This window comes from Triturus cristatus, chromosome 3_1, assembly GCF_964204655.1.
Source record: "Triturus cristatus chromosome 3_1, aTriCri1.1, whole genome shotgun sequence".
Taxonomy (NCBI): Eukaryota; Metazoa; Chordata; class Amphibia; order Caudata; family Salamandridae; genus Triturus; species Triturus cristatus.
In genome coordinates this window covers 220,104,809-220,130,744 of record NC_140583.1, presented here as the reverse complement: position 1 = coordinate 220,130,744, position 25,936 = coordinate 220,104,809, and the positions used below count along the sequence as shown (strand labels likewise).

Sequence of the window (25,936 nt, the reverse complement as noted above, 5' to 3'; positions counted from 1 at the left end):
CTGGGCGTAGTTCACGGAGTTTTGCCACGCTGAACTCCGCGAAGTTACAAAAAAACTGCGCGAAGTTCCGCGAGTGGCAGAGTGTGGTGCGAACTGCAGTTTGTGCTGGTATTTCTGCCGCTCAGGTAGAAACTCTACCCGAGCGACAGCTTGAGTTCGCAAACTTACTATTTGCGATCTCAAACTTACAGTTCGTGAACGCGAGAGGGGAAAAAACTCCGCTGCACATCACGAAGCAGAGTTTTCTGCACTCCGCGAGCTCCACGGAGTGCGGAAAACTCTGCAAACTCCGCGAACGGAACGAAGTTCACTGCCCAGGCCTAGTAATTTTCAGCGCTGGCTCTGGGTCTGTCCCCTTTGGCTTGCTCTTTGCAGGAGGTTCTGCAGTTCCTTTGGGAGGGCTTTGAGAAAGGTTTGGCGGTTTCCACTTTGATGGCTCAGTGAACCACTATGTGGGCCTTCTGTTCCCCTTAGGGGAATTTGTTGGATGTGGAGGATTTGGTCTCTTGACTGTTGCAGAGTTTTTCCTTATCTCGTCCTGTGGAGCAGCCTTCCTTTTCATTGTGGGATTTGCCTTTGGTGCTGAGAGCTTTGGTAGCTCCTTCTTTCGAGCCTTTAACTGTGGAGGACATAATTTTTTTTACTTTTAAGGTGGTCTTTCTTGTAGCCATTACCTCAGCTCGCTGTCTGGGGAAGTTGGGGGCTCTGATCGCACAGGAGCTGTTTTTGTCCTTTTCAGAAGATGGGGTGGTCCTTAGGCGGATTCCGCGTTTGTTCCCAAAGTGTCTTCTCAGTTCCATTGCTCCTAGGAGTTGGTGTTGCCTGCTTTGAGTGCTGATCTTGACTCTCCCGATGACCTTCCTTGGTCTCTGTTGGATGTGTGCTGGGCTTTGCGTGTCTATCTGGATCGCACAAGTTCCTTTCGGAAGTCTGACTCCCTTTTTGTTTCCTTTGGGGTTGCCTCTCGTTGTGGGAAGGCTTCTTCGGCTTCCATTGGTCGTTGGCTTAAACAGGTCATTAGGTTGGCTTACTCTCTTTCTGGGTCTCCTCCTCAAGCAGGGGGGCAGGGGCGGTCGACTCGGGGGGTGGCAGCTTCCTGGGCTGAGGTTTGGGGGGGTTCCCCTGTCCGAGATCTGTAGGGCATCTACTTGGGCGTCCTGTAATACCTTTGTGAGGCATTATTGGCTCCAGAATTTGCTGGGGGATGATGCTAATTTTGGTTTGGGGGACTGCACTGCTGTTCAGTAAATCACTGGGTTTGCTGTATTTTGTGTCCTAGTGGTTTGTTGCGGATGAATGCAGGTGGTTGCTTGGGTATTCTCACTTTGTAAATGAATGGGACAAGTACAGGAGGGACCTGGGGGTAATGCCCTATCACTTACAGGTACTCTCCATTACTCCTGGCCCCGTTGTCCTCCTCCCATTCATTACTTCCCTCCCTCCCTCCCTGTCTTGCAGGCCTTCATATGCTGGGATAGGTATGCTTACTTACTCCCAGAGGGAGGGGCTGGGGTAGGGCCAGCATTCATTCCCTCGTTTTTTTTTCTCTCGGTAAGATAGGTTATCTCACTTTGTAAATTAATGGGACGAGGACAACGGGACCAGGAGTAATGAAGATTACTGGTAAGTAATAGGGCAGTATGTATGTTTCCGTGGCATGTTCCAGTAGTAATGTGCTAACAGACGAGTAATTAGGCCAGCATTACCATAGAAAGAAGTAAAAACCCATTCTGGCACAAAGAGCCAGCCCACACATGCCTGTGGCTAGCTCTTGTCATAACGAACCCTTATTTAGCGATTCGAAGTTCAGGTTTTGCTCCACTCTTGTAACTTTTTTTGTCTTTGCTGCTGTCAGGATCATTAGAGGAGACAGGTGAAAAATGTAACCTACCTGTCTTTTCCTGAAGCCGGGACAGCAGCACGGTGCGTATGTGGTTACAGCAGATCTCCCTGCATTGCGTGAAGGGAATGGAGATAACAGAGTCTGTCTATTTAATCGATCGCTTGCAGGTGCGCGGCTACCATTGGTGCATCAGGTGCAGTACCACCGGCACCCAGAGGCCTGAGTGCGCCATTGAACTCTGAGTATTGGGGCCCCATTTACTTCCTTGAATTAGGGCCCATGGCACACTGATGACGCCGCTGCCCACTCTGTGTTGAGTTATGATTTGAAGATCGCAGTATAGTCCCTGTCATTCCTTTGGGGGAGGGGCTGTCATTTTTTTACGAAAGCCCTCCGTGTGGCGGGAACGAGTTGGAGCGAATCCAAGTGATGCCGGTGGGACTGGGTGAGGGAGGGACAGGGGCGACAGGCCGCCGACGCGCTCTCTGGATGTGACTCACGGGGGAGGGCGAGCAGCGAACGGGAGATCAGTCTGGCTGTGTCACTCAGCCAGAAGGAGGCTCTGACTGAAGCCCGCGAGCTCCTTGCCTGACAGAGCCCTCTGCAGCCTCCGAACCACCGCAACGAAGATGATGCCTGACTTTGCTGGCAACTGGAGGATGAAATCAAGTGAACATTTCGACGAACTCTTGAAAGCTCTTGGTAAGAACCTTATTAAAGATCTCCATATTTCATCTGGTCACATCAAATGCATGTTTTTTTATCTGTGAGGTATGGTCTTCTTTATCGGAGACATTTGGGGTCTTTTTCTGCTTAAATAACTCGAATGTATGACACACAGGAAACTATATTTTCATAAATTAAATATCATTAGACTAAATAAATTACATTTCAAATATTTACTTGCTTTCTGACTTTTTAAAGTAAATTGGTGGTTTTTCGACATTCCTCATAAACCCGAATGTGTGATCACTGTAGCAGTATTACAGAGCAATTTCAGACATGTGGGGACATTTTGGAATATAGAGTTACAATTTACGTTCACAGTTCTAGAAACATACATGCTAATGTATAGATAAGAATGGGAGAGAGTAGCAGTCATGTAAAGGCTCAGCAAGTCTTTAATATACACTTAATGCAATTCTAAACTGTGACCTTTATGGGTGAATTTGCAAACTTGGAACAAAGAACAAGAAAATATAAATTTGAAGCAGCCATCACTGGCCTGTGACAGCCTTCAAGTCACCACAGACAGGTAAATGGACAAATAGTACATATTAAAACTAATGCAAATCCAAATGCATAGAAAACACGTACATATAAAATGTACTAAATAAAAATATACAATAGGTACATAAATATAAAATGCATACACATATACTATACATAAAATAGGACAAAATAAAGCAGCCCCTTTTACATCCACCTTCTGCAGGCGCGTCATTAATGGTGTCTCTTGTGTAGGCGTCAATGCCATGCTCCGGAAGGTGGCGGGAGCCGCAGCGTCCAAACCGCACGTGGAAATCCGTCAGGATGGGGACCAGTTCTACATCAAAACCTCCACCACCGTCCGCACCACAGAGATCAACTTCAAGATCGGGGAGGAATTCAACGAGGAGACGGTGGATGGGAGAAAGTGCAAGGTAAGACGTCACGTGAAGCACAGCTGTGTCTTGAACATCTTTTTTCGGATGATTATTTTTTGGTCTGGTTTTATAATCTTCACCAGACTCTTGGCTCATTCATTTCTAAAATTCAAATGTGTTTTCTTTTTGCTACATGTTGTTTCAAGTCCAGCTTTGCTTTCAAGGGGGCGCTTTATTTCTAATCTCTCCTGGTGCATTCTTTTTTAATCCCCTCACACACCCTCCTCAGAAATCAAGAAGCGCCTTGAAGCGGATCAGTTTCTAGAGCTGTGCTACGTAAAACCTTAATTTCCCTCTATGTGAAACGAATCCCAGGGTGGGCCCATGACCATACATTTCATCTAGGGCTCTCAGTACCACAGAGTGGTAACTCCGGTTCAAGTAATGCCACCCACAGCTACAAAGATCTGTGGCCCCGGAATGGCCAGGTCACAAACTCCAAACCCGATCACTCCAGGCACGGACTCCGGACCTGTCTGTCTTTGCTGCTGCACAGACTTCACAGCAGCACAGCGCATCCGCCCTACCCCTACTGCAGCACAGGAGGCAGATAATGCCCCCCCATGGACAGGCTGAGGTCTGCCCTGAACCCTCTGCCCCCACCACACTCTCCCACGCCCACTGACCAGCTGTATAGACGGAAAATGTCATTGGCTTTCTACCCTGAATGGAGAAAACTGCACATAAAAGGACCCAGAATTTCTACGTTTGTGAAGTTATTCCCCATTCTGGAAGAAAACTTGAAATTGCCAGTATATGGTGCGAGGATAGTACCCAGAACTACAGATATTGGACCCCACTCTCCTTGCACCAAAATCCCACAATCTCTAGGCCTGGGTGTGAAATTCCGCTCCGCTCGCGGAGTTTGCAGAGTTTTTCCCACTCCGCATAGTGCACAGAGTTTGCAGAGCAGAGATTTTCCTCGCTCGCGCTTGCCAACGTCAAATTGGTGAGCGAGGAAAATCTTACTTCAGACCACCTCCCTGTGAGATTTCTCAACGCGGGCGGTCGCAGCTGGTCGATACCGCTCGTATTGAGAAACCTTCCATTCATGTTGAGGAAGCTGCAGCTCGAATAGGATATCTACTTGAGCGACAGAAAGAAGCAGAACCCTCTTGCGCTCCCTCTTGCGCTGCGCATGGTGCCGTTCAAGCTGATTTTACAGTGTGGTACAAACACCTGGCGCTAAAAATCAGCACGAATGGCACAACCTAATGTACTCTGCCGCTTGGGGAACTCCACGAAGCTCAGCGGAAATTTTTTAACACAACGTGCAACTCTGCCCAGTCCTCGCAATCTCAAAGCAAGGGCCTACGCACAGGCGCGGGAAGGCAAAAACACGAGTACATCCACACGCTGAGGTTTACAATCTCACAGTTATTCCTTTTGTGAAATCTCAGGGGTTTCGCAGGCTCCTCCTGGAAACCTGAAAAAGTCACAGGTTTCCAAGTGGTCTCCTGTAAAATATTTCTGAATATGCAGTCGTAACAAAGCAGAGGTATTTCTACACGTGCGATAGCACACAATGCCAAAAGGCGCACAGGTGAACGCCATTGCATTTGGCTAGTAGTATTTTGTTTCTCTATGAGACACATACTTTTCCTAGTGGCAAATCTCTGTCCACTAAATCCACGCCAAATAAGAGGTTGTTCTGTTTCCTTCTTCGCCATGAAAAGGGAATTACTTCTTCATTTGACAATTGTATATCGTCCATTTCCAGGGAGGGAAACAGCCGAGAAAAGTTTGAGAATGTCTACAAACTTTTGAGTCTGTGGGTGTTCCCGAACTCTCCACATTATGCTCTCCTTGAGAGGCCCACTACTTACTCATTTGATTAGTTAGGTAAGTTTTCCATATTGCTGCAGCAGCAAAGAGGCATTAGCACCCTTTGAACTGAACAGTTTAAGGCTATATAGAGAAAAGTGAGACAGACAAACTTACAAGCTTCGTTCATGTTCAGGTGAAGGCTGAGGAGAGGTAAATCCCCTTGGGTGGGATTTGCTCACATCCATTGTTACATCACAGTAGTGTAATATTATTGCACAATCGCAGGTATTTTTGAGTGCAAGGCCACATTTTGTAAATCATTTTTGCTTGTAAGTTGCACTTGAACACATCCATAACTTTGGGAAAGCGCTCAGTGACTTGTGCTCTGTTCTGAAGGTCCTACATCCTTCACTTTAATCACTAATCCACATTTCCAACAGTCAATGTTTACACCCTCTGCATTCCTTCCAATCTCTTCCATAATGTGTCTGCAGCTTCCCCTCTGACTTTTCAATTTTTGCAGTGACGTGACACCTGCTGGTAGCTCTTCTGTTTGACACAACTCTGGCTCTTCTGAGTTCCTCCCTCTACCCGACCCGTTTATTCCACAGAAAGAGCTCCACAGTGAACTTGTGCAAAAAGGGAAGGTGCAAGCCTGCAGTCGTAACAGTGGCAGCGTGAATTCAGGTGCTATCCACGAGTTCACTAAAGAAGATTCATCACTGAGGACAGTTACCCTCATTGGAATCTTTTTACAAACTAAATAAATAGCAAACTGTTTGGAAATCACACTTTCCTGGACCTTTTATATTAAAAAACAACTTAAACTCACATATTTATACTTGAAAACACATTACCACAAATTATTAAAATCTCTGGATCGCAAATAATTGAATAACAGTTGTGTTTTAGATTTTTCCTATTTGGGTGTAGAGCCTTCCGTTCAGAGTGGCATTATATGTGGAATAAAGTGCTGTCTTGTGTACATCATAGGCTTATTGCAAGTCCCCGAGTGGGTCCGTGACCGTAAAGAAGAACTAAGCCACAGCGATACTGGCAGCCCCCTTGGAGTTCCATGACCTTCAATCGGCCTGGCCTTACACAGTCATAGAACTCCAAGGTGGCTGGCAGTATCTTTTCAACATGCAACAGAGGGCATTTTATTCCTTATAATACATGGTCATCCCATTAATCTTGTCTTAAAAAGAGCCTAATTAGAGGGCCAAACACACAGCCAGGAATGTAGCTAGCATAAAAACTGCCATGAAAATTACCATCTATTGGTACCTAACACCAATGTGTCTCCACAAAGGCAACCCGCAGCGGAGCCCTGCCTGCTGGCTCGGCTGCGGCAGCGGGGGGACGCTCCTACACATATTGTGGGACTGCCCGAGACTCTCTTCCTGCTGGAGCACGATCCTCGACACCACAGACGAACTATTTGACACACAGACCCGGAGGCTCCCTGTATACGTTGTTCTAGGTCTTCCTAACCCCATCATGCATCCGCTCAAGAGCATGAGGGGACGACAAATGGGTATGGCATTGGGGGCAGCACTACAAAACATATTGTCTCACTGGGGATCCTCCACCTCACCTACCCACACCGGATGGCTGCAGAGGCTCTGGTATATTCTTGGGATGGAGCGCATTTCAGCCACTCTGAACAATTCCACTGCCTCCTTTCAGAAAGTGTGGAGCCCCTTCATAAAACTGCTCTCGTCAGAATTCAATGAGATCACACAGCCCAAATACCTACGTGTGTTGCGTCGCTCAGATCTCTGGCGTAACACGCCAACTTCCCCCACCGCTTGACTCATGAGGCAGAGGGTGCAGGAATGAGGTGTGCTTCTGTTGTTACAGGTGTAACCGGACGGGGTGGGGGGAGGGGGTTGTGGTTTGAGGTTTCCTACAGCGGCACAGCTTTTACAGAGGTACTCCACTCACTGTGGCTCTTGTATCTTACTCTTATCCATTGTGACATGTTTCTCCAGCCTACAACTGGAACAGTGGATTGCTCTTCTACCTGCAATGCCTTTTTTGGTCCCCTCTGTATGCCTCTTCATTTCTGAAAATTTCAATAAAAACATTTAAACTTAAAAAGAGCTTAAATCCCAGGTCTCCTTCTGATTCATAGTAATGAGCGTGGTTGCACGCGTGTAAAATACAAGTGGAACCTTTAGTGCAAAAGTAAACTCATCAATGCAGTCAAATGTAATTACCTTTCACAACTAGGTAACCCTGGGCGTAGTTCGCGAAGTAGCACTTCGCGAAGCTACGCAAAGTGCACTTCGCACTACGCGAGCTACGTGTAGCACTTCGCGAACTGCGTAGTACCTTGTTCGCACTGTGCCAGATGTCGTTTTCAATGATTGCACAGTGCGGACAAGCAACCGGCACTGTGCAATCATTGAAAATGGCATCTTGCACAGTGCGAGCTGTAGTTTTCTGCTGCTCGAGTAGATTTTTACTCGAGCGGCAGCTTTCTCAACGCGAACTGGTAGTTTCTCATCGCGAGCGGTCGTGAGCATACGCGACCACTTGCAATGAGAAACCTGACCTCCTCGCGTTGGGAATCTCGCCGGGAGGTTTATTTTCCATGCTCGCGATCGCCAACTTGATGTTGCTGATCGCGAACAAGGAAAAAGTCTTGCCGGGATGTCATTTTGCTTGCTTGCGGTCGCCAACTTGACATTGAGGACCTAGAGCGAGCAAAAAATGACCGCAGCACTACGCAACACTACGCTACGCGTGTTCGCACTGTGCTACGTGCAATTCGCGTAGTGCGAAGTAGCGCAAACTTCGCAAACTACACGAGCGTAGCGTAGTGCTTTGCCCAGGCTTACAACTAGGTATCACTCATGTGTGGTAACACACAGAGCAATTCCTTCCGTCCTGTAAGGAACTATAAGACTGCAAGAAAAATAACCTATGGCTATGAAGGACGACTTCTGCTGACTGTTGATTTCAATAAAGCAATTCAGAAGAGTGGAAAAACTCATTCTTGTTTCCATTGTTTGAACAGCAGCTGCCTACTGTCTTGGGCAGAGGCATTGTGACGTCACAAATCAACTGTACTTAGTTATCACACCTGGGCAGCTATGTCATGTTCTTATTATATATTATATGTCTAGTGATGTCACAACTAGATAGCATTAGAAAAGGTTTTGGTACAGGGATTGCAGGCTCCTATGTGTTCTGACACAGTATTACGAGTGGCTGTGATAAGGACAAGAAGATGTGGCCTAGCGCCCAAATTGCTCACTGTGGGGCACGGGGGCTTAGGTTCTAATTTCAGCGTGCCCAATTAACAAGAACAAAAGAATGGTTCTAGGCACTTTAAAAGTGTAAATAAGAAGATGTACAAGGTAACCATGTACAACACCATTCTATGTTGCACTGCTCCAATTCGATGCCCCCACCTCAAAGACGGGCTAGATTCTGCAATCTGGCCTCAGCTGAAGCCCACTGACCTCATTAGCTGTCTTTCGGCTAGCTAAGTTCTCAGTATACAAATCGCCCATAAGTACTACATATATATTTATTACTGTTGTATATGTAGCGCCTCATGTTAAAGTTACTCCTGCTACAATAGAAGTGTCCCGTTCTTGCATGTGGCATACACTTAAGTATGTGAACTAGGTGCAGAGTAGGACAGTATTCAGTATTATGGAAAATGTGCTATTCCCAGTGCAGGCACAAACTCGCACCTACGCATAGAAAAGCACGTCCGTGACTGGTGGACTGGCTGTAGGAAGCAGTCCGTCCACCCATCAGTGCGAAGGTGCTAGTCTACCCTGTGTTTTTGAAAGGGGAGATAGATACCATTCCATGCGGGGCAGTGAGTGAGTACACCTACCTCAGAGGGATTTCTGGGGGAGTCGCTCATAGGGGTGCTGGAGGGGGCTCTGATTGTGCACCACCTCTATGCGGGCTGTAGACTGCGCGCATTCCGATGGCCTCTTTGACTGCATCTGTAATATGTGCAGGACTAAAGAATTTCCTCATTTGCATTTTGCCACACCCCAAAGCAAATGGCCCATTTTGCCCAGCCCCTGCTGTATTGCACAAAGCATTTGCGGCTCCTTCTGTAACACCAAAGTGCCCCAGGTGGTGCAAAGGGGCACACACTCATTGCACCCCCCTGGCTCTCTCAGTAACACATCCCCTGATAGCTATAATGCGCAAAGGCCAGAACTCGAGAAGGCCTGTCCTGCCACACGTGGTCTTAAGTTCCCCTAATCAGCTACAGTACAAACCTGCAGACATGGCTGGTGGTAAGCATGCGCGCCATCCATCACAGTGCACGATCACGTCCATTTCCACGTTGCTTTTGGACAGACCGTCAATAAAAACAGATGCGGCCCGCAAGAGGGGACAGAAGTGGAGGCTGCACTTCCTGCTCAGAGGCCTTGGCGGTAATAGCCAACTCCCAAGGCAAGAATTAAAGACCACGACAAATGAGCATATTGATTATAGGCCGACAATGGGATCTACAACATCCGACTCCCGGCCTCAGTAAATCTATTGTTGCTGCAAACAAAGAGGGGCCCCGTCTGAGAATAGGAGCCGTCTGCAGAGAACGCCTTCTGGGAAACCGCACTTTCATTAATTTCTGCTTAATGACGATTACACGTGCGAGCACTGTCTGCATACTAACGCGTGCTGCGCGAGTTTAGTTATGAATCGCCTGCCTTCCTTTCCCAGAATAATGGACCGTGCCAGGGCTGTAAAGAGAGGAGCTCGGATTCCTCACAGGGCCTCCCTGCACTCAGCCATTCCTCACCTCTAGAGGGGTCACTCACACACTCACACAGCATCCTTGCAGCGCTTCTCCTCAACGGCTTCAGCTGTGTGCACATTCGTCACACACTCTCTCATCGAGTCCAGGCGCGACTGGCACAGGTAAAGAGCAGTGGGGCGTTGCGGGGGCAGGTCGGGGTGGGGGGAGCCTACACCTGGCGAGATAGGTAAATTTAAATAAAAAAATAAATAAAGCCACTTACCTTGCACTCGCTGCATCGCCAAGTCCGCGATGCGGCGAGCACAAGATAAGTAGTTATATTTATATTTTTATTTAATTTTACCAGTCCCATTGTCTGATTACTCCCCGCTTCCACCTCCTTCCCCCACTCCGGCACAGCTAAGAGCGGTGAGGCGCAGTGCCTCACCGCTCTTAGCTGTGCCGGCTGCGCCTGAACGAGTCACAATTACAATTAATACATATGTGACCATCGCTCTGCGCACTCTGCAAAGAGGCCCAGTACTGGATGTGTGTGTAGTCAGAACACTCTTAAACCTGACAGGCAATGTGAGAAACTCGCACTCCTACCAGTAGCAGCTCCAGAGCCCTAAATTGTGCCTGTCACACCCACAAGGTCACACCCACCCACTATCTGAACTCGCCCGAGGCAACTCAGTCCACAGTATGCACTACACAGGAGTCATCTGCTGCATGAAAAAAAACTTCAGGAACAATACCTGGAAATTTAAATATTCTTGAGTCATGCAAGGCGAAGTAAAACATGTGAAATTAAAACTGTAACGCTGACATGGCTCACCTGGAGTATTTTTGCAGTCACTGTTGAGAAATCGATCCCTGTTTTTTGTCTGTTAAAGTTGAAAAGATCAGATATGGTCTCCTATTGTGGGCTATGCTGATCCTTTTATTGGGCTCTGGGGCACATGTACGTCTTCTCCCTCAAGTTGGCTGATGCACGGATGTCGGACCTGTATTGTTATACTTACACAGTTCTTTTTCTTTTTTTGCAAAAAGCTTGATAAAATCCCCCCCCCCCTCTCCCCCCCCCCCCCAAAAAAAAAAGTTAAGGCGATCAATATTGGCCCCTACTGGGACCTGTTTCAAAGTCAATTTTTAATGCTCAGGCAGGACCCATCCCGTTTGGAACCCCATGTTTGTCTATGAGGATACCTATGAGGCAGAGAGGGGACTGGAGGGATTACACATTGGACAGGAAGTCACGAACAGCATCAAGTGGTACGTTGGAAAGGATATTTTTCAACTTGGGTTTGAAGACATAAATGACTCAGGCTTTGCTCTCTATGGGTATGATTTAATTTGTCACCCCAGTGCTGGAGAGCAGCGCTACTGTTGATGTTAACCCAGGTGCGTCAATCCATAAAACCACAACAGCAGATACACGTGAGGTCTCAGCCCAAGTGCCCCTTCACAATCAGGCAGTAACTCTGCACGGGGATTTGCACGTTTTTTGGGGTTCGGTTTCTCTCGGGTGTGGCATTACCTCACCATTAAGATTGCTCTAGGTCCGGGTGGACGATGGTGCAATGAAACATCATGCTTCCTCAATTCCAAGTTGCAAAACTCGGAATATTGCAGCGTTTTTAAAATATAAAAGCAATAAATGACTGAAAGCCAACAAATGAATAAACAGATGCATGGACGAATTACTAACAATTCGGCATTGGGCTAACTGTAATGCCAGCAGGCCAACTCAACCTTTCATCCTTCCTCTGTTGATAACATGAGCACAATTGCACTGCTTAAAATTGTCAACGATTTCTGAGCACCTGGATGTCTCACATCATGCCCGGCATAAAAAAAACTATACAGGGTCAGCATTACTATTAATAATGAAATTATTTGAATTTAACTGGGGTAAAATTCTAGTCATTGGTTTAACTCATTTCGACTAATTTTTTCGGTGAAAGCAGTGTATGGGTTTGATTCCCAAAAGCATTTATGAATAGGGGAAATAGAACCACAGAAGGACTCTTTTACACACTCCCTGTGCCATTGTGCTTCCCCGCGAGGATGCCTGGATTGCATGGCAGTCTGTGCGCGTGTCTGTCTCGTGCTCTCCTCTCCCCTCCGCCGGTGCTTTACTGCAGCCATCATTCTTGTCCGCGTGCATTGTTGTCTCTGCCTCCAGCTGCCAGGCGGCATCATTAATGTTACTAATGGTTTTCTTGCCTGCAGAGTTTAGCCACTTGGGAGACTGAAAACAAAATCTATTGCAAGCAAACCCTAGTAGAAGGAAGCGGGCCTAAAACCTACTGGAGTCGAGAATTAGTGAACGACGAGCTGATATTGGTAAGATGTTTTCAACTCCATTAGCAAAATTCTTCCTTACAGACACCATCTGTGTCCCCTCATGTTAAAAGAATACTCTGACATTTAGGGCCTGCAGTGCAGCAACATGGTCTTCAGTGCACTCCTCTCAAGGATGCTGGGTACTTGAGGCATGGTTCAATTCTGGGGAGAGATTGTGGTCCATAATGTCCATAAATAAGGGGTGTGTTTTTTTTAGCTAAAGACTGTCTATAGGGCAGTGACCCTGGCTCCTGGCAGTGCCTGATTCACAATGCTACAATGTGATGCTCACAGCACGAGGTTCATTTACGTCAAATACAGAATAATGATTTTTATACCGGAAGAAGGTACACCAGAGTCTTCAATAAAAAAACATACAAAAGCAGAAGGATGGGGAGAGGGCACAAATATAGCCCCTGCAATGTTAAATTAGGTTTTTGTTTCTCACAGCACCATTATTTTAGCAGCCTTGCTAACAGAAATGTATATCTTGCACACCCAGCTGCACAATAAGACTACTGCTGAATACTACTGGTTTCTTCATTACGATTTGTGTGGATAGTCGCTTTTGAGGGGAAATAGTGCTCAGTCTGGAATTCCTGGTACTTATTATTATGCAGCGTGTGCCTGTTTAATATAATTATGCAGATGTTCTTTCGCGGTGAGTATAGCGCTTTACACTAATGAGTGGCTAAAGCTTAAAGAGCCCACCATTGACATTTACAGGGATATAACAAGTATTGACAAAGCCAAAAGGTCTGACCTTAAATCTGCTGATGCATGCACACAAAGGCACACACAAAACACTTTTATTATGCATTAAGTGAATTAAATGGCATCTGGTCCATAAAAGAGATTTCAGCTTGATAGATGGAGAGCTATTCAATCATGTGTTCAATAGGAGAACTTAGTATCAACTCATACTTGATAGGAGGTCATGGCTGTACGACCTGGCCCTCTCTGCCGAGTCACCCCCCAACGTTTTGCCTATACCGTCCACTTTTTGCTCAATATTTTTTTTTGATGGCCTTTTGACTCTGTGCAATGCTAACCACTGCAAAAGTGCTTGTGCTCTCTCCTTAAAACATGGTAGAATTGGCTTACACCAATTGGCATATTGAATCTAAGTATAAGTCCCTAGTAAAGTGGTACTACATCTTGCCTGCAGCACTGAATGTGCCACCCATTTAGGTGGTCCTTTAAACATGCCCTAGGTCTGCCAATGTGGCCTATGTGTGTGCAGTTTTAAACTGTCATTTCAACCTGGCAAAATGAAAATTCTGCAAGGCCCAAACCTTATTTTCTAATACATATAAGTCACCCCCAGGGTAGTCCCTGCACAGTCCAGTGGGCAGGGTGCAATGTACTTAGAACGTAGAGTGCATGCTTTTAAGTTTTACATGTCCTAGTAGTGAAAAAACCCTTCAATTTGTTTTTCACTACTACAAGGCCTGGCTCTACCATAGGATAACTTTGGAGTTAACGTATTACATTTTGCAAGATTAATTTCCAAATGGGAACAGGTACACCAGTTCATGTTTGGTGTGTCTGGTTTTGGAATTTAAAATCCTTACTTATGGTGAAGTTGGATTTTAAATTACAATTTTTAAAATGCCTCTTTTAGAAAACATGCATTTTCCTGCCTTAGCCATTTAGTGTCTGTACCTTGTCTCTTTTCACATGACTGGGTGTAGCTAAAAGTTGGGCTTTGTGTATTCCTCCTAGACAGCTACACACAATAGAGAGATTAGGCGTGCCTGGATGGACCATTATTGGCAGTATGGGAGGGTGGAGCCAAGCACAGCCCTAATTACACTTGAATAGGCTGTGTCCTGTCTCCACACAAAGGGCTGCATACACCCTATAGTTAGTCTGGAGCCAGGACAAGGAAGGCAGGATGCCTGAGGACTTCAAATGGGAACTTCTAGAAGCATCCCCCCACTTCAAAGGCACTACTGAGTATAAAGACTGGACCTCAGACACCAACTCTTCAGTACACTTCTGGACTCATGGATACTCTGCCAGGAAGAAGGACTGTTGTGCTGCTGATTAGCACTCTGCTTAGTGTCACTCTGCTGGACTACTGACTTGCTGTGATGCTGCTGTGCTGTGCTAACCTGCTGCCCTCCTGCCTGGATGAGAAGGACTGGACCCACATCTCTTGAACCCAGAACCCTAGAGTGACTCCAAGGTCTAGTTGGCTTGCCTCTTGACTTGAGCCTCAGGGACAAAAGGCTCCAGTAACCCTGCACCTGCACCTCAACTCTGCCATCTGTGAGTCTACCCTGCCAAGTGGTGCAACCCGTGTCCTCCACACTTGAAAGTAGACTTAAGGTACTTTGCCAGTCTCTACAGATTCAGCTAAATCGACGATTCTCCTATTGTTCGCGGAGCAGCCCTGAGCAGGACCGACGCATCTCTGCTGCTGCAAGGATTGGTCCTGTCGCAAAAACCTGCAATGCATTCAGAATTGCCGCTGCACAATAAATCCTTACAGCAGGCCCTTTCATCTCTCATCGACGGCAACTTTGACGACTATGTCGAACTCCACATCACAGCCTCGCAGCTTGGAACTGATGCATTGCCCCAACAGTGCAATGCATCCCTGATTTTGTATTTTACATCGCAAGCCCTAATTGGCGGAAATTTTGATGACCATGCAACAGAACCTCGCACTGCAGCCTTTTCCACATCACAGAACCGACGCATCACTTGGGCTACATAATGCATCTTTGACGTCGATCCTTCGGGCGCTCAGCAAACCAGGATTGAAAGTAATTTGTTCAGCAGGCCTAACTGGGTCCCTGTAGCTGGCCTGCGCTCCATTGCGGTTAGCCTGAACTTGTGACTTTGTCCTGGTCCGGCGTGGCCAGATATCCACAGATGGTGCTTTTCGCCTTTCTGCACTATTCTACTAATATCTTTAAAATTGAATATCTCCGGTTCTACAAATTAGATGTTTGTTGTTTTGGTCTTGTTTTGTTAATTCCAAATTACCCTATTTGTCTAACTCGGTTGGGGGCTGCTTTTGTGGTGGGCTTTCACCGTGTTACTGTTTAAAGTATTGCACAAATCCTTTACACATTGCCTCTGAGTTAAGCCTGAGTGCTCTGTGCAAGCCACCCGAAGGTTGAGCACAGGTTAATATTGGCTTTGCTTGTGACTTCACCCTGAGAAGAATTGTGGTTGCTGCTTGAGAAGGGTTTCAACCCCTTCAACCAGTAACCCAATTTCTTACAATGGCACACTTTGATACCTCATGGAACTGTTTCCCTGACATTTCAGACTACCATGGCCTCAAACCTCAATGACCGTGGTATCTAACATTAAAGGAAATCTGTGAAAGTCTACAGCGTGGTGCTTGCTTCCCATTACTTTATGCATAATCTAATCAAGGACGATTAAGTTCATTTCGGTGCTGGAAAATAAGGGGATTTCAGACAAACCTTCCATGTACTACACCACCTCAAGTCTTTTCTAGCTGTACCTCCAGAATCATACAGAAGTCATTGAAGATTCTTCCACAAAGGCGTAGACCCAGAAGACAGTTCTAGATGCCTCTCTTGGCATAGACTCGGGTGCTTGAAGGTACTTACTGTCTTACTGCAGGCCATTCATAGATGTCCTCCTCTGAGTCACACACATATCCCTGGTGATCAAGACTACAGTACCATAGACCGTTATTAGAGGTCCTATAGATGTCCACGGTTAACCCTAATGCCACTGTCCCAGCAAACAGAGATTAGCAGCAAGTTATGAGTAGACTACACCCTCTTAAATGTCTCCCTTTACTAAAAGCGGAACAGAATACAGAACAAACCTTCACAGTGCTTTTGAGCACCACAGATCATAGAGAGCCCACGGTTTTTAGATATAAATTTGGATATTCAATTTTGGTAGTCTAATGATCTTTCCATTTAGTCGGGTAAATAAATAAACCAGTGCTGGCTTATTATTGTGATTGTCATTATCGCTTATAGGAGTGCACTTCCTACATGGGCTCTGTTAACACTTTCAACCAAAGGATTGGCCTTAGAAGGGTGTATAGATGTGTAATCATATCCAGTATCATATGTTTTGAGAAAACTCATACTTTCTTCTGACAGGACAGAGGCCTGCCATATTTTTCTATGAACTCCTGAAAATGCTGCTTAAAAAACTGATCTTTTATGATAGTTATCACTAATGCTGGTTTTATCTTGTTAATCATTTGTAAATCTGCTCTCACTAAAATTATTTCAGGACACTACGTAAGCTTTAATTTAGATTTTAAATGTCCCAAGATCTCTGTAAAAACTCGGTCAGTTTCAAAGGTGGCTGCTTGACAACCCGCCATTTGTCAATCGTCTCATATACCCCTATCTAGATATTTATTTATCCATATTAGTCTAGTGATCCAATGACACAATACCTCTAATTTGTCGATTCTCCTCTCAATGCCACTCTCTATGGATAAGTCTGCCCTCAGTCCTTGATAAATCTCCAGATGAATTGACTTTCCAACCATTTTGGCCTATCATTTTGCAATGTGTTAAATCGCTATCTTCGATTCCACATCCTTCTCCAAATCTTCATTCCATTCCAACTTTGATATGGCATCACCCATAAATTGCTTACGATTCTGAGTAGACTAATGGGGCCAGTCATTCCATGTATGCCACATTCTTGTGTATGATATAAGTGCACATTAAGGTATTGGTTGGACTATTAGTTCTCCTTGGTATTTAAATCATGCTGGAAGAACTGTGAGCAGGAAGAGGAATTTTCTGGTCAACTTTATTAGAGCCCTAGTTTATCTTGGTGTATTCCTGTATTCCCTAAGCCTCATCCTTGTGTACATTATTTGCCTTTGACTAATATGGGACAATATCAGCCTCAAAATGAAGAAGTTAGGGATGTGAGGTCAAATATAAATGTCTTCAGGACTAATAGAGGAACTTAAAATGTATGTTAACTTTAAATTGCTAATGGATGTGGCTGAAAAAACTACAAGATGGCCTTGTAGCTTTGGAATTCCCAACTGGCTCAGTACCTTAGTAGCAATAATCTTGTTGCTGTCTTGTTCCAGGGCTGTGGTTCTGCATTCTCCAGAACTTGCAGGTGATCCTAATTAGGAATGTGTGTTTCATAGGGTGCCCTGGTGACACTGCAGTGGAACAGCATCCTGCACTGGTCCTAAACCCTCCCACAAAGGGTGTAGCCCATGACATCCAGATGGGACACTGACTACTGGAAGTGAAGGAGGGCATCGTTACCTGGACACCTCTGTCAAATGTCTCGCTTCCTCTTCTTCTTTGTAAGTCTTAAATGGCTCAAGGTCTCTTGTGATCAACTTTGGAGATCAACATGTAGACCCATTCTGCCATCGTGAGGAACTTGGTGCACAGCCTTAGCATTTCCAAGCTAGAGTGGATTACAGGAAATTACACTATGTGGTTGTTGGTCTTGGGGTGCTTTTCACCTCCAGCTGTGTACCACCTATAAGACAGGTATCTTCGAAGAAACACCAATAGTACATTGGTGGTGGCATCTAGTTAGGAGAAGGTATCAGAAAATATCTTGCTAACTGCAGAAACAATTAACAGAGTCTTCTGAGGTAATGAAGGAGCAGATTGGATGAGGGAACAGAGGTGGCAATGTCCTTCTTTTACCTTTCCCTTTTGTCCCAAAACTTGCAGTAGGGTGAGTATGTGTGTGTTGGGGGTTGGGTGGAGTCCTGATAGGGGCCCAGGAGACTGAGAGGCTGAACAAGTTGCCTTCCCCCATTAACCCTAGAGAGCTCAGGGGCCTGTGTGTGGTGTGCTGCAGGACTCACCGCACTCTCAGTCAGGCAGAATCCATCGTCCCACGATAACATTTACTGAATCTGTGCATGTTGCTCCTCCTAGCGAAATATTTGATTCTTGCAATTGATTGATCGGATTCCAACACTGGCATCGTCTCACTTAATGTTCTTGTGGCCCTGTTTAAGGTTCACTTTCTTCCTCAAACCAGAGGTGAGGCCTGATGGCGCACTCTTGTCCTATAGCACATTGGCTATAACTGAGAATGATGCAATGTGCAGGAACATCCTACTATTTTCTATTGCATGGTCTAATCCACACAGCTGTCCTCCATATAGTACTCCCCACTAATATTGAGTGTCTAACGAATGCTTGTATCTACAATTTTTCTGATCCCTGACAGCTATATGTAAGAGAAATGACAAAAAATATTGTGATATAATATTGTTGCTGTCTGAACATTGACTACAAAAACATCAACTTTTTAAGCACCCTATGTAAAATACAATTATATTAGCAACACAAATATAGACATAAGAAAATTGGACATATCTTAATATCAACTACCCAAACATAGCAATCGAAACTTCTGTTTAAAGCAATAAATTAGGACTATATAAAATATTATTAGCATAAATCACAGTCTCAAAAATACTGAAGAAACATATTAAAAATAAATAATATATATTCTTATATAAACCCCTATTCAAATATATTTATGTGAAAAAACAAAAACAAACTGTTACAACATATTTGAATTAAAAAGCAGTCTTTATCAAAGAGGGAATAAGCAAAATGAATAAATAATAATAATGCCCACTAAACTAATCGCATTTAAAACTAACAGGTAACAAAAGGGAAACCACTACTAATAATAAATAGAAGAAACGCCAAACAACTAATGCTACTGCATACCTGCCATAGTTGAATGTAGAGGATAACACTGCCTGACAGAAGCACCAATAAACTAAGCAGAAATAAGTTCACATTTATTTATCGCCAGTTGGTAGTTATAGTTAGGACCAACTTTTCCCCTAGACAGGGCGTTTTTTGTTTTGCTAAGAACTTTGGTGCAGTTTGATGAATTTTTCAAACATAGTACGACACTTCGCCTAGTTATGCATGTAAACTTGAAAAGATTTTGGGCGATTCGTAAAGCGGGGGCTGAGAAAAGGAGGGGGGGGTCCAAAAACAATTTTTTCCCATGCATGTTTTGGGAATTTGAAACTTTTAGACACAGCTACAGGCCGAACCACTGACAGGATTTACATCAAATTTGGCAGAAATCTGGCTCTTGGTCCAGAGAGAGCCCTTTTTGTAATAGATAAAATTTGTTCAGTAGTTTTGGAGTTATTAAAGAAATACAACTTTGTATATCTGGGGACACTGATCCTCTTAGTTATATTTAGCTGAAGAAACTATAACTCATGCTGTTAAGTAACTTTAAGCCATGAGTTTCAGTTTCGTATCATATGTATAACTATAGGTATAACTATAACTGCTGAATTTCTATGGTTTTGTGTGGATAAAACGTGACCCTAACTATAACGTCCCTGTAATCTTTGTGTTTTTCCAATGAATTTGTATGTTTTTTAACTGTAAATATATATATGTATCCACTCCACAACTTTGCTTGCGCCCAAGCCTCTTGTTATGGGGAGCAACGCGGGGAGTAGCAAACCCCTAATATCCAAAAAACAATCTGCTCAATCGGCCAGATACTTTTGTCGAACCAAAATAACCACAGTGCACTAGCTCCAATGAACCAACTTGTTTATTCCAAACTGGCAACAAACAATCACAACATGTTTCAGAACCATCACTCCTTGATCAGGGGTTAGGTTTTACTTTTTCCATCTCTCTTTTAAGGAGACCAACACAAGTGTTGACGTGCAGATAACATAGAAAAAAGGTTAATGTTTGTTTAGACATTTTCTTTGTCGATAGAGACGCCAGTGCATGAAGTTATGCAGTGTTAAAACATTTAATTTACTCACCAAACACTGATCAAGTTATTATTGTGAAATTAATTTTCAACACCAATTGAATCAGCTCCAATGTAACTTTATTGAAAAACAAAAATGTCTAAACAAACATGAACCTTTTTTCTATGTTTATTATCTGCACGTCAACACTTGTGGTGGTCTCTTTAAAAGAGAAATGGAAAAAGTAAAACCTAACCCGTGAGATAGATATATATATATATATATATATATATATATACATATATATTCACTCCCCAAATTCTCCTTGTCTCGAGAAAATACTCGGACTCCAAAGTCGAATGCAAAGAAGTTTTAATCACAAGTGCAGAACGACGCGTTTCGCCATTACGGCTTGTTCACGCTCAAACTCGTAATACACTACTCCATGTTTAAATTACATAAATTAGAAGATGGACTTAACACACCGAAGTAAGGAAAATGTATGTAAAGTTGGCGGCCATATTGTAACAGTAGAATACCGATAGACAGTATGAAAATCAATTCAACCTGTACATTATACATGAATATGTGGAATGTAGCAACTCGTCATTTGGTTAAAATAATGCGCAGGATGTCTTATAACATATTTAAACCCCCAATCGGTAAACCTATAGTGTAATAAACAAATCATTGACATTAAAGCCCTAGTGGGCCGAAGATCATAGATATCGCTAAACTCCATGTCGGTACATCGGTAGCAATACACCATATGGTGGCCAGGTTGTGCGTGTTCCGGGTATAATAAAGTTTCCAAAATGAGGAATAACACAGTTTATCAAATCGGCAACGCACGAGAGAACCTATGTTCGTAGTCTCGTGTGAGGTCCACAAGATTCGTAAAATACGTTAATCACAAACCTCACCAACCATCTAGCCCAAGTGGGCTTAGGTGCGTGAACACACCTAGAAAACACAACTATGTACGGGTTCTGTCCTGCTAGCAGTAACCAACAATAACATATGCTGTCACATATACAGGTATTCGATGCATAATAAAATTCGTATGACACCCAGTGTGACTCCAGCTGGAATAAAAATACAATACAAAATTTTAAAATCTGCTAAACAACACTGCTGGGTTTAGTGTTGTTTAGCAGATTTTAAAATTTTGTATATAGATATATATGTATATTTATATAGGCAGGAAGGATTTCTTCAGTAGAAGGAACCAGAGGGACACAGCGAGGTTCTCAGGGGAATTTTTAATTAAAGCGATTGGCATGACGCGCTTCGGCGTGTGCCTTTCTCAAATGCCTTTCCACAACAGGATGTCCATTCCCAGAGGCTTTTGTAATTTTCATTCACTCCCGCGTTGTATCGACGTGGTCCAGCTGCACGGAGTTTGAATGGAAGAGACTCGCTGTTGCCTGCGTCGGCGGACTACAGTTCCCAGAAAGCCTCATTTCTGCTTGCTGGGTGAGTACCTCCCCTCAGTTTTACTTCATGTTGTGAATGCTAGAAGGTTGAAATATGGAGCGTTCCAAAAGTTCAAATAGGTGAGAACACCATGCTGCCGCTAAAACAAAGAAAACCTCCTTTGTCCCCAACACCCAAGCTGCAAGTCACAAGACCTGAAAGCATAAATATATATATATTATCTACTGGTGGTTGCCAGTAGATAGTTATAGTTAGAACCTAGTTTCCATAGGAAAAACATTTTTTGATGTGCTTATAACTTTGGTGTCGTTTGACGAATCCAAAAGAAATTTTCCAAAAAGTTCCACTAGATCACCTCCTATCTTAAAAGTTTGGGGGTGATTGGTGAAGGGGGGCTGAGAAAAAAAGGGGGTTCCAATACGTGTTTTCTCCTTGCAATTTCCATAGGAAACTTTAGACAAGGCTACAGGTCAAACTGCTGAACGGAATTACGCCACATTTGGCAGGGAGAAAGGTCTTGGTCCAGAAAGCACACTTTTGTTTAAATGGTGTAAATCCGTTCAGTAGTTTTTGAGAAATATCAAATTTTACAGATATCGATATTTGAGAATTGTGACATCTGATTGGCTGAGGTGTTACAAGCACGAGCGTGCGGCTCATTGGTTGTGAACTGTTGAAACTAGGAAGTGTTGGCAGCCATTTGGTGACTCAATTGAAAGGTGTAGGGGGAAAAAAGAGAATAATTGTATTAGAGGGTATGGTAGGAACACTGTGGACTTAAGCAGTCTGTATGGTGCAGAAGCAGGGTGTTTGAATGTTGCGTAGGCCGTGGAAATCACCGTTCGCGGTATTGAAGGAAGGTTGCGTAGGCTCTGGAAATCCTGTCGGAAAAACAGTGCACCGTATTGCGGCAAGCAGTGTGTAGGGTGCACACACAGGTAGTGTGAGTGTTGCGTAGCTCATGGCAATCACGCCCACAAAACAACGATGCGCGGTATTGCGGCAATGTTCAGTAGGCTGTGGAAATCATATCGGGAAAACAACAATGCGCCATATTGCGGCTTTCCTTTAATATAATGCGCAGTAATGTTTACTTATAATGTGGGGTTCACTTTTATCACGGATGGTGTCACTTTGTTATATTTAATATTATGTGGGAGGGCGTGATCTGTCCCTGTGCCTGGAACAAAATTAACATTTAATTAGCTGAGGTGTTCCAACAACGAGCTCAATGTTCATTGGCTGCGAACCATTAAAAGTAGAAGTGTTGCCAGCCATTTCCTCCCCATTCGCGGAGTAGCTAGGACATCTGATTGGCTCACATGTTACAAGCAGGACGTTCCAGAGCTCAATGTTCATTGGCTGCAAACCATTGAAAGTAGAAGTGTTGCCAGCCATTCCCTCCCCCTCCGCGGAGTAGCAGGGACATCTGATTGGCTGACATGTTCCAAGCAGGCCCTTCCCAAGCTTAATGTTCATTGGCTGTAAACCATTAAAAGTAGAAGTGTTGTTAGTGATTCCCTCCCCCTCCGCGGAGTACCAGGGACATCTGATTGGGTAACCTGTTCCAAGTAGTACCTTCCCGAGCTTAATGTTTATTGGCTGTGAAGCATTAAAAGTAGAAGTGTTGGCAGCCATTCCGTCCCCCTCTGCGGAACACTATGGACGTTTTATTGGCTAAAGTGTTCCGGTTCACTGTTGTCAGCCATTTTGTGACGCACTTCAAAGGAGTACGGGAAAAAAAGTAAGGGAGGGTAGGAACACTATTAACTCTGTACAGTGGTCACAAGTTGGTGGTGGACAGGGACTGTGAAGGTAAAAAGTGATTTTTATATATTTTAAGGGCCATTTATATAATTTGCGTGGGCATTACAAATCACGGCGGGAAAATAACAGAGTGTGTTGCGGTCTTCTATTTATTAAGTCCGTAGGTGGGATACTTCCCAGGACCACTATTTACATAGAATGTGGTGTTTACTTTTCTGACGGGGGGTGTGGTGGCGCTGCAAACATTTTAGTCTAGGTTTGAAACAGTTTTTATTAAGCAATCACAAATATACTTTCTTAGGAAAGTGAAGCTGTATATATCAGAGGGGTGATAAATAAAAATGCAATTAATAAAAGATCCCTTAATCGTGGCCACACCCTCATTTTTTTTTGTCGACTATAGTTTATAAAAGTGTTGCCCCATATTCTTGTTAATATAAAAGGGCATCAGTTACTTTTAGATAAAGTAAAAAGAAGTGCTACAACAAACACTCCCGCACTACATCATCTCAGGTCAGAACAACAATAACCAGTAAAAAACAATTAAACATAAACGACGTGATATTACATAGAAATGTACGTTTCTTCAAAACATTACATGAAGCAGTATGTATACAATTTTGTTTAGCAACTACTATTTCATGAAACATTAGCCGTGTTACAAACTGTGAGGTACTAAGTTATCAATGGAAATAACTGTAGTATGTATTGTAAATTTGTCGCACAGATAGATCTCCAACCCCTTTGAAAAACTATAAACTCACAGTATTGAAATGTACAGGATGAGTTTATAATGTTCCACAGGAGAAGAAAATTAAGGATCACAACAAAAAAAAAACATTTTTACAATATATATTCTGTAGAACTCAGGAAAGTTCTGTCGTAGTGCTTAGAGGTTGCTCAGTGCTCCGCTGATAGATCACGTACTCCCTTAAGAATATATAGGATAGTAGTATAATATACTCTACTATTCCAATATATTCTATAAGGAGAAGGAGAATAGGAACCACAACAGAGAAAAAGAGAAATACGAAAATATCATTCAGAAATGTGGGGTTTATGAAAGGTATTCACTAAGAAAGTATGCAAACTATCTTTTTTTAAACTGCAATTTCGAAAAATATTCTCACTGTAAAAATATCAGATCAAGTAAGTTATAAAGGTCAGTAAGCTGTATTTCAGATGGTTTAATCCTGGCGGCGACAAATCTCCACTTCCTGTTGTGTAGAAATATGACACTCTATTACAATACACAGAGTGTCACTGATGTTACACAAAAAGGAAAAGGATCATAAACTCATGGATACAAAAGAAGATCAATAACGAAATACTTTTCAGCGATGAATTTGTTCAGAGCTTCTTTTCTCCTGGACTTCAAAATCTTTCATCTTCGCGCCGACAGGACAAAAACTCCTCTGAGATCACAATGACTGTTAATATTATAATATACATATTCACAGTATATGATCTCAAAGGGGAAACAGAGTTTGAACCAGAAGGTGCTGACGTTACATATAAATCTTTATTCTTCGCGCCGACGGGTCACCCTAATCTCTGACGTCAAGTTCAGTGTCAATATTATAATACACAAAGTCACACTATATGAGCTCAAACGAGCCAGAAAAGGAACAATGTTTGCTGTAGTCTGTCTGTTTCTGAAAACAAGCTGCTGACATTACATATAAATGGCAAAAACAACCAAGAACACTTTTTTCTAAATACAAGTGTTTAAATATTGACAAATAGCTACGTATTATAAATATCTACTATGCCATAATCAAACAACTTACAACTCTGGATTATGTTTTGTGGCCGCAAAAGAAGAATCCGACTCTAGAAAAGAGCACCTACATCACTGAATGGACACACGTAAATAACTCGCAAAAACAAAACTAATCAATCAACGGGTGTGGTTTATATACATTTTGGTTATTAAGTAGTCTATGGAAGGAAGATGCGGCTCCGCCCATTTAGATGTCACGTTTTACAGTTGACACGTGCTCACGTTTTAACTGTTTAACTTGTGCACGTGTTGGGAAAAGTTACAAAATGTGAAGCAGTAAAGGTGTCGATTTCGATCCTAACACGTATAAGGTCCTTAATATGTACATACGTTGGAGAGCTTAAAAACTGTTACCCGGCAAACCGTTTTATTTCCATTTTCATGACTAAAAACATCTATTAATTGCCGTAATTCTAAATAGAAGACATAAAAAAAATATCGTTCAGAATAAAAGAAAAAATCGTGCTAATATTTCTCATCACTATAGTTTGAAATTTAAAAAATGCGAGCATTTGAAAACGTACAGCTACCCCCGGAAAGGTGTGCCGGCTCTCGGGGGAATTGGAAAGATTAAGCAAGGTGTTGCCCACTGTGACATAGTGGTGGGCTAACATGCCGCTGGAGCCAGGAATCGAACTGTGAACGCTGTTGTTCGAAGTCAGGTATCAGAGCTGCTGTGTCACACTTTTTACACACTTATATGTTAATTACTGTTAATTGCGTTTCAAACATTGTTAAATTATAACTTATAGCAGACTACTTTTACAGTTAGTTTTGTATGCACGTCTTTTTAAAATTTACTTAAAAACAATATGGGTTTTAGGGACATTGTAGTTAGAAATTAGCATTTATAAAACCTTTGAAATTCACTGAAAAAAACATAGGTTTCAGGGCATTATAGTTAGCTGGACAT

General features: G+C 43.5%; 1 protein-coding gene across 1 annotated transcript in view; it reads left to right on the top strand.

The window, feature by feature from the left end:
* The first annotated feature begins 2,332 nt into the window (after positions 1-2,332).
* Positions 2,333-25,936, top strand: part of CRABP1 (cellular retinoic acid binding protein 1) — a 206,867-nt gene continuing 183,263 nt past the window's right edge. The window contains exons 1-3 of the mRNA XM_085646305.1: positions 2,333-2,545; positions 3,308-3,486; positions 12,215-12,328. Of these exons, the coding sequence (XP_085502431.1) occupies positions 2,473-2,545; positions 3,308-3,486; positions 12,215-12,328 (366 nt within the window). The 5' untranslated portion in view covers positions 2,333-2,472. The remainder of the gene's footprint in view (positions 2,546-3,307; positions 3,487-12,214; positions 12,329-25,936) is intronic.